Source organism: Sipha flava, unplaced genomic scaffold (assembly GCF_003268045.1).
Source record: "Sipha flava isolate LNK unplaced genomic scaffold, YSA_version1 119_pilon_pilon, whole genome shotgun sequence".
NCBI classification, from domain to species: domain Eukaryota; kingdom Metazoa; phylum Arthropoda; class Insecta; order Hemiptera; family Aphididae; genus Sipha; species Sipha flava.
In genome coordinates, this window is record NW_020271745.1 from 175,250 (window position 1) to 184,209 (window position 8,960).

Here is an 8,960-nt window from a genome sequence, read left to right on the forward strand (position 1 = left end):
TGCGCTCCGGCCACCCCCGTAAGCTGTCCGAGACGTCGCGTGCCGTATCAACCACCGTCGCCCTGCGACAGCAGCGCGTCCTCGGCGAACAACAGTAACTACGGCCAGCAGCAGCAGCAGCAGCAGCAGCAGCAGCAGCCGAATCCTTGCACTCCGGCCAACACCAGCTGTCCGAGACGTCGCGTGCCATATCAACCGCCGTCACCCTGCGACAACAGTGCGTCCTCGGCGAACGACAGTAACTGCGGCCAGCAGCAGCAGCAGCCGAGTCCTTGCGCTCCGGCCTCCACTAGCTGTTCAAGACGTCCCGCACCGTTACAGCCGCCGTCGTCGTCCTGCGATAGCAGTACGTGCAGCAACGGCAGCAGCAGCATCGCGAACTGTTCCCGGATCCCTTCGCGCCGATCCAGCTGCGACCGCGGTCCGTGCGGCACGTCGACCCCGAGGGTCGCCAGAAGGGCCACAAGCCGTTCAGACGCGCCGTTGAACATAAGCCGCATCAGCCAGAGGTCCACGACCGAAGATCGAAGCGAACAGCGGGTCACCCCTGGTGCGTCTAACGGGACCCCGCACTGCGAGAAAAATGCGTGCGGTTGCGGCGAAAACAAGCGGCAACAAAACGGCCAAGGATAAACGTAAACAGTCCACCGACCGATGGTCCACGCGGTGCTGTTACAGTGTTGCGGACGCCCCGACGAAATTTAATATATTTTAACAATAAAAACATAATTTTTACGCGGATAACTCACGTCAACGTTAAACTTATTATTGGGGCTGGAGGGGATAACTCTGGGTCCCGGTAAAATGTCGAACACTCGTCCAAGGTCGGATGGTTTAGAAAAAAAAGTGCTAATGATGTACCCCGTTACATCGCTACTTATTGTTTATACTTACTCTTCGTCGACAAGTACACCTACATTATTACATGTGTGAATAATAGTCATTTAAAATGTATGTTTTATTTCTAGTCTCTACACATAAATCCATTATTACTATTACTCCTAAGCGCTACAGGCCATAATTATCCTTGACTTCCAAAACTATTTAACTCCACTCATATCTGTCTTAAGTTATATTTCTCCAGTTTACTATAACCATCAGCTGTAAATATTTCTATATTCCACCCAATAAAATCTACTTCTTGGTCGGCTCTATCTTTATGTTCATTTCATTCTTTGTACATGACCTAACCATCTTATTCTTCCTACTTTAATAAATCTTACTATATTTTCATTTTCTAAAATGTGTTCTATTTCGTTGTTAGTTCTTTCCTCCAACTCTCTTTTTTAAATATCGCACCATTTATTTATAAACATTTTATACATATGAATCTATAGTCGAATTCATTTTATTCAATTAGTTTTTCGTCTTATGGAAAAAATAAGTAATACATTTTTAGTCTATCGGAATCCGAAATACTTACGAACTTTCGTTCAATTTATATATATATCTGGTATACAATCTTTGAAACATTACTAATTATCACACTAAGGTCGTCGTGTGTGTTAGACTTAAGTATTGGCACAACGTGCTTAATTGTATATACAATATGTTTAAGAACGAGTCTATAGAATGAAAAGTCTTATCTTTCGTCCCAAGGCGCGCGATCGAGTCGTTTGGAAAACAGTTTAAAGATTTAAACCATATTTAGCAGATAATATTAGATGTTTTTCCATTATTTTTAGTTCTCTCACACGAACGCGTCATATCACGCTAATAGTAATTTTATGAGCATTCGTGAAAACAATAATTTGTTAATTTATTTCTATGTTTTTCCCTAGTATCTATTTTATTCTCAATATTATCTCGTGGATTTTACCATAAGGATTATAACATATCAGAATTGTATGTTCGTAATGTCTGCTGCGGTAGTGACCGATCTGTAATAGAAACTAATATGCATATCTTCCATAAGAATAATGGTATTTAGAGTCAGCGGATAAAAACTAGTAATTGGTCGTTTTATTAGTAATGCATAGGATTATTTGTATACAAAAATAAGTATATATTAAATAAAAAAATAATTAGTTATGTTGTCTAGACACGATAATCGATGTTATTCAAGACTAATTATATTGTTCGATGTCAGAATTATGTCAACATTTGTCAACGACATTACTTTTGGTTTCAACCACGAGTTTTACATCATCAGAAATCACTTTTCACTTTTCACGTGACAAATGTTTACGACTAGAAACATTTTTGAGAATTTAAGGTAGGTCAATTTACGTATTATTCTACGTGCTCTACACAAAAACATACTTTTTAATGCATCGTTGTTTTATTCATTATGTCAACGAATGGCGAACTTCTGCAGTTCATACCCGTTTTTCGTCAATGTTAGAATTTCAGGATAAATTAAAATAACCATTTCGATAAAATATTTTTATTGAATAGCTTATGATTTAACGTAAGACCCAACACTAAAAACTTAAATGTACGTATTGCTGGTATTATATGTTGTTTGTTCGATTATATATTTTCCAATCATTATTAAATTTAAAAAACTATAGAATTTTTTTTCGCTTTTTTTACATAAAATGATCCTTAAGTGATCGTGTTCTTTATCCAATCCGAGTAACAGGAGACCGCGGTGTACACGCCTGGATATTTCGGCCGAGAACATCCGAGCCCCCAGCTGACAATGCCGCACAGATAGAAGCGATTGTCGTTGCCCATGCACGATAGAGGTCCACCGGAGTCGCCCTGAAAACAAAAACAATAAGTTCTCCGTCATCCAGAAACTCGCATTTTTTTCGCGCAAATATAATATCATGCATACCGCGACTTGACGCGGGCGAAACGGAGAGTTAAGTGCGTTGCAGCGTGAAAAGCTAAAAACGATAGATTTGATTTTTAATATTTATGCGCCTTCTGTCGATCGCCGAGCGAGATACCAGTGACGCCGAAACCGAACGGTTCAGAGACAGGGCATGTGCTATTAAAACGACAAGGCCCGACCACCAACCCACGGTTGGACTTAGAGCCATGTACACGGTCGGCTAGAACTTTTGAGGGCCCCGAGGTTAATCGGTTCCAGGCTTCCTTTACTTACACTTGTTCCGCCAAGATACACATACTGCTTTTAAATAATTTAGTACAATAAAAAAATATTAAATTTTGCTTCTTATGCTGCGGCAAATGAAATTGTAAAATAATTTTTTTTAAAAGGCTGAGATCCAGGATCTAAGCTTCCCTGGTCATAGAAGAATATTTGCATCGCACGATCAATATCAGAAAGATAAGACATGGGGATTAATTTCTACCGAGTAACGCGCGCCGAACAGGAGTCGATCACCGACCGTATTTGTCTTTAATTCACAGTAACCCAGTCACTGGAGTCCGGTCCAACTCGTCCGCCATTGAAGTATTATCCGGATAGACCGTCTGCACCACCCGAATGTAGGGTTAATTAAATATTATATTACGGATTAAATATACAGTACGATGTAGTGTATTTGATGGATAGCAATACCGCATGGCACCCAGAGACGTATTTAGAGTTTTAACGCCCCAAGTAAAGTTTTATTACCTAAACTAACCCTGCCTATCCACAGTCATGGAACCGATGCGACGCGACACTGTACAGTACCTGACAGGAGTCCGCCTCCCGTTCTGGAATCCCTCCGCCGCACATCACGCACTGGTTGAGGTATTCGCCGTAACCCGCCTTGCTGTACAGGTCCACGCAGGTCTTCACCGGCAACAGCGGCAACGCCACCTTCTGGAGCACATGCGTGAAAACGCCGTTCTCCGAAACCCTTCCCCATCCGGTCACAATGGCGAGATCTGTGGAATTCGCGCGAACCGCATAGATTAGCTCCCGTTACCGGAAAATACGAGTTGTTGCGAGCACCTTCTACCATGGGGGAGGGGGGTGCCCCGATACGAGGCGTCACTGAGGGGTATCGAAGGGTATCTTTGGTACTCCAGAAATTTTTGTGTTTGTGTGACCCCAAAAAAAAAGTCATAGGTTTTAAAAATATATTCGATGTTTATTATTCAAGTGTGTATCAATATAGACTATCTATTATTGTCATTGTATCCAAAACAATTGTATTTCGTGATAATTCCAATATGGACGATAAGACTGTACGTCTTACCAAGATTTATGAAGAAGAGCTTAGCCAGTTATCGTATAAAACCTATAAAAATTAATTTTTCACATTCTAAAAATAAATTTTATCACCTCAAAATTTGGACTCTAGTGACGCTCATGTTTTCGCATTTCACTTATATGTAAATTACAATTTATTAAGCATACCAGTACGTTGATGAATATGTTTATCGGCACACGATTAACGTTTTAAATTTAAAGCGGTCTTGACGAAAATTGAATTTAAGCAGAACAATTTTTTATGGGAACGTGGGCGGTTTAAATCAATTTTCCCAAGGAATATATAAATGTACAAAAACCACCCCTGCTCCGGTGCACGTGTATAAGAAAGGTTTTCGGGCAGGTAATGTTTAGCGCAATGTTTTCATGTTCCGCACCGATATTCTGAAATAATACGTTGCGATACCTACGACCGATTACTCTTAACGAATTAGAACATCGGAAGTAATGCCTCAACAAGAAATATCCGACATCTAGGGTAACAATAAAATAGGTGAAAGAATGTTCTAAAAAATTTGATCTCGTCAGCTATATACCGTTTTCAAAGTTCATCATATTCCAGTACCGTATACGCTGCGAAAGTATCATTCTCGTAACAGTTGCGATCGTTTCCTCATCCACGTTTTATGGGCAGTTTTACAACACAAATATCTTAAAACTATTAGTTCAAGATCATGACGGTAACCGTGATGTATAGCTATGAGTACTTATCACCGTTAATATTGTTATTGTTATTGGACGTACCGTTGTCGAATGTCGTATGGGGCCTCGGAATACAAATCGGAGACACGCGGCCATTTTTGAACGACAGCGGCGGGGACAACTTGAGCAACGCGATGTCTCGGGAAATGAATTGCTTGTTGAACCCGTCTAGGTATACCTCCACAACGTTCACTCTCTGATCGTAATCTTGGGAGAACACAAGGTATTTTTTTTTTTTTTTTAATTTTCGAGATCAGACGAGAAATCGCCGATTAGTCGCGAAACCAGAAGAACAAAAAACAGCTTTACCTTCGGGCGTGTAAAGGTCATGTTTGCCGGCCACCACGGACAACAGGTCTTTTGACAATCCGTACACGCAATGCGCCGCCGTCAGTACCCATTTTTCGTTGATTACGGATCCACCGCAAATGTGTCTGGCCGTCCAACCGGTGATGAGCTGCAACGATATTTGCCACGGGAACTCGCCTGTGCAATTAACAAGTTCAAGTTTGCGTAAAAACTATACGACCGTGAGATCCCAACCACAACTGTATGAAACGTTTTGTACCACTGAACTTGGTAATTGGGCAGTGGAGTTTGGGGAGCGAAGCAGATCTATAGTCTTACCTTAGCTCTGCACTAATAATGCTGTAAGCATTGTCAAAGTACTTATATTCAACTGATAATGAACTGATATGAAAATATTATTGGTATGAATTTTTTTTTCGAATAAACTACCGAAATTGTTATCGGTATTTTTGTCTAATCAAAATAGTAATTTTTTAATAATTACTGCTTTAAAATACTGAGAATATTATGTAATGATCCTTGCCAGTATTCGCAAGTAAATGTTTGGATAATATAGTTTAGGTTTTTTCCCCGTGGCAAATTAAAAAAATCGAGATTCCACAGTCGAGAATTATTGATAATCAGGGTTCGGAAATTCATGCGCAAAAAAAAAAAAAAAATAAGTATACGTACTAATATGCGGTATTAAGAATTAAAATTATTATAAGATGCAAATATATACATTATACGCAACTTTTGCTTTGATCTTAAAATAAGAAACAAACAAAATTGCGAATGTTAACATTTATATTATAAACTATTAGTTTTGACAAATAAAAAATACGAGTTTTCTAGGTTAGGTAAGACACCACAGATGGGTGAGATACAGAGACGGGTAAATGGTATTAATTATTATATTTTAAACTTGCTTTAGAGATAACGATTTTCAATGAAAGAGATCGGGCGAATCAGTTTAAATATCTCAAGGTGGTTGATGTAGTTGAAGAACAAAATTTCTTAATAAAGTAGTTTGAACTTTTAATATTTTAACTTTGACAACAAAAAAATTGAAAAAATCGAAATTTTCAAGTATCAGCACGAATATCATTAAAATAATTCGAAACTAATATGTCTTTAATTAATATCGTTTAACAGATATTCACTGAAATATCCGATTTCGTTAAAATTGTATTTTTTCTTCCCAGAAACTTTATTTTGCTACCAAAAAATCATTCGAAAAATCTTGCATTCAATTTCAAGTCTTAAGTATAAAAATTAAAAGTATTATTCATTTTTGACAGCATTATGGCGAGTTACCGTGTTTTTTAATATTTTTTCAAAATTTAATATCTAAACACTCGTATTTTTTTTCTTTTATCAGTAATATTTATGATAGATATATGAACAACTATGTATTACATTTTCAAGATTTTCTGCCAAATTAAACTTATTTTATGGACATTCTCAAAAAAAGTTAATAAAACATGAAATTTTCAACTATCTATAAGTTAATTAAAAAAAATAAATATAAAAATTTTTTTGAAATCTTACCATCTACAAGGAATGGGGATATAAGTATTCGATGAACATTGCATGCCTCCAAAGTTATTATTTTTTGAGATAAAAGTAGTTTAAATCGAGATAAAAAATACGAAATACTTAAATAGGCCTATAATAATTGAGCATGCACCAGTCCAATGCCGACGTTAGATAAATAATGTATTCATTTTTAAATTCTGCTATCAAAAATGAATAATTATAATCATTGTTAAAAAAAAACTGTTTGGAATAAAAACGGGCAAAGTGGACTGTTATCCTGATTCCTCTGTACACGCCAATAACAAATATTATATTATATTATATGAATCTATAAGAAACAAAACTCAAAAGTATGAGTCCTGAGCACTGTACATTTAATGTACACAAAGCACATAATTTTTCATCGATTACACCAGCAGACGCAGTACTAAACAGCATGTCCCAAAAGTCCCGTATCACCCTCAATATCTCCATGGGAAATCAATATATTTAAACACGGTTTTTTTTTTACAATACTTATTATGGAAATTCTGATTGAATGGTATAAAATTCAATTTTTTTCTTAAAAAAATTAAAAAAATAAAAAAAAAAGTTTTGTGCATTTAAAAATTTTCAATTTTTAAGATAGCCATTTTCTTGAGCATATTTTTTAAAACGGTTCGAAAAAAAAAAACTTAAAATTTAATAAAAATTGACCAAGTTGGAGCAAATTATGTTTTTGAATAATTATAATAATAGTTGTTACCTAGCAAAATACAAATTGCTCGGTTTAATTAATCTCGATTGGAACGCTAATTTTTTATGGCAATCTGTAAATATCTAATAATTAGTGGAGCTCTTAGGAAACATTAAAATTAAAATTCATATATTTTTAAACTTGATTGTTAATAGAAAAAAATAAAGATTTTATTACATAAAAAACGAAAATAATGTATTACATTCTTTTTTATAAATGTTCGAAGTGACCTCCATTATTTGTAACACAGAGCTGAAATTTTTAGACCCAAGCGTTTTTAATATTTTCTAATGTCTCAGGTAAAATATTTTAAATATTTTGTTCAATTTTGTCACAGAGATCAGGCAATGAACACGACGGATACACAAGATTTTCAAATAACCCCATAAAAAAAAAATCCATTGGTGTTAAGTCGGGCGACCCAGGTGGCCAAAGTACTGAACCCCTTGTTCCTAACCATTTTCCCGGGAAGTGCCCGTCCAGCCAACCTCTCGCAGTATTCGATTATATGCTGGTGCACCGTCTTGGATAAATTGGATTTTAATATTTTTTTTTTTTAGAGCTGTTTTAAAAAAATATGCTCAAGAAAATGGCAATCTTAAAAATTGAATTTTATGCCATTCAATCAGAATTTCCATACTAAGTATTGTAAAAAAAACCGCGTTTAAATATATTGATTTCCCCTGGAGATATTAAGGGTGATACGGGACTTATGGGACATCTGTATTATACGATCTCTACAGCACATACCTGGACTCGAATTCTCGCCGCCGACGATCCTACTGCTCTCGGACTTTGACAACCTGTTTCTGCCCTGAACGCCGCAAGGTACAGAGTAGTTTAGAAAGCTAAATAAAAAAATAAAAAACTGGAATATCACTGAAATGCCTCAACGGTGAATATGTTATTCGCGGTGTTACTCTCGCAATGAATCGTTATTGTGGTTCAATGCATCGATGCAGGGCTGATGGGATTTTATTTCATTCGATAAGACCGTCATTTCTTGAATGATTTTATTCAAACGCGAGGTAAAATCGCCGCCAAATCCTTTCAAGTTGTTGGTGTCGTAAAAGTTTCCTTCGGGTATTAATTCGGAATCCGATTCCAACGAACAATCTCCTACGGAAACCGATTACAATGCGTAAAATTTAACTCTCAAACAAAAACATCGTCAAAATGAGTTTATAATAATAGTAATATATATATATATATATACCGGTGATGCATTTCGTAGCAGCCGCGTGCAACACTGCTAAACCAAACACAGCGACAACGATCATGATCGACTACTGAACTACGGTACAATACATATTTATTTCTTATTATTTTTTTTAAACAACTCGGACTCGTGTAGTTTGCCTTAAGGCATCGACAGACCAACAATAATAATATAATTATGATTTCGGGTGTATCACTGTCTTCTAATTTACAACATAACGCTAATGGAGTGAAAAATAACTTTTGGAACGTATAATTAAATAAAATACAAATGTTCTAAACAATTTATTAGGCATTCAACAAATTACAAATAAATACAAGAATCACGTCAAGTGATTTGAAAAAAATATAATTCAATAC

The 8,960-nt window shown here is 36.5% G+C and overlaps 2 protein-coding genes across 2 annotated transcripts in view; one reads left to right on the forward strand and one right to left on the reverse strand.

The window, feature by feature from the left end:
• Window positions 1-633, forward strand: part of LOC112693899 (nucleolar and coiled-body phosphoprotein 1-like) — a 4,002-nt gene extending 3,369 nt beyond the window's left edge. Inside the window, exon 3 of the mRNA XM_025569159.1 lies at window positions 72-633. Within this exon, the coding sequence (XP_025424944.1) occupies window positions 72-633 (562 nt within the window). The remainder of the gene's footprint in view (window positions 1-71) is intronic.
• A 1,764-nt stretch (window positions 634-2,397) lies between these two features.
• On the reverse strand, window positions 2,398-8,876 carry LOC112693919 (trypsin-1-like). Its single transcript, XM_025569186.1, has 7 exons — window positions 8,599-8,876; window positions 8,303-8,501; window positions 8,133-8,230; window positions 5,129-5,305; window positions 4,862-5,026; window positions 3,593-3,789; window positions 2,398-2,706 (listed from the first exon to the last, which is right to left on the reverse strand). The coding sequence occupies exons 1-7, from the start codon at window positions 8,660-8,662 to the stop codon at window positions 2,548-2,550; spliced, it is 1,059 nt and encodes a 352-aa protein (XP_025424971.1). The 5' UTR covers window positions 8,663-8,876; the 3' UTR covers window positions 2,398-2,547.
• Window positions 8,877-8,960: the final 84 nt, after the last annotated feature.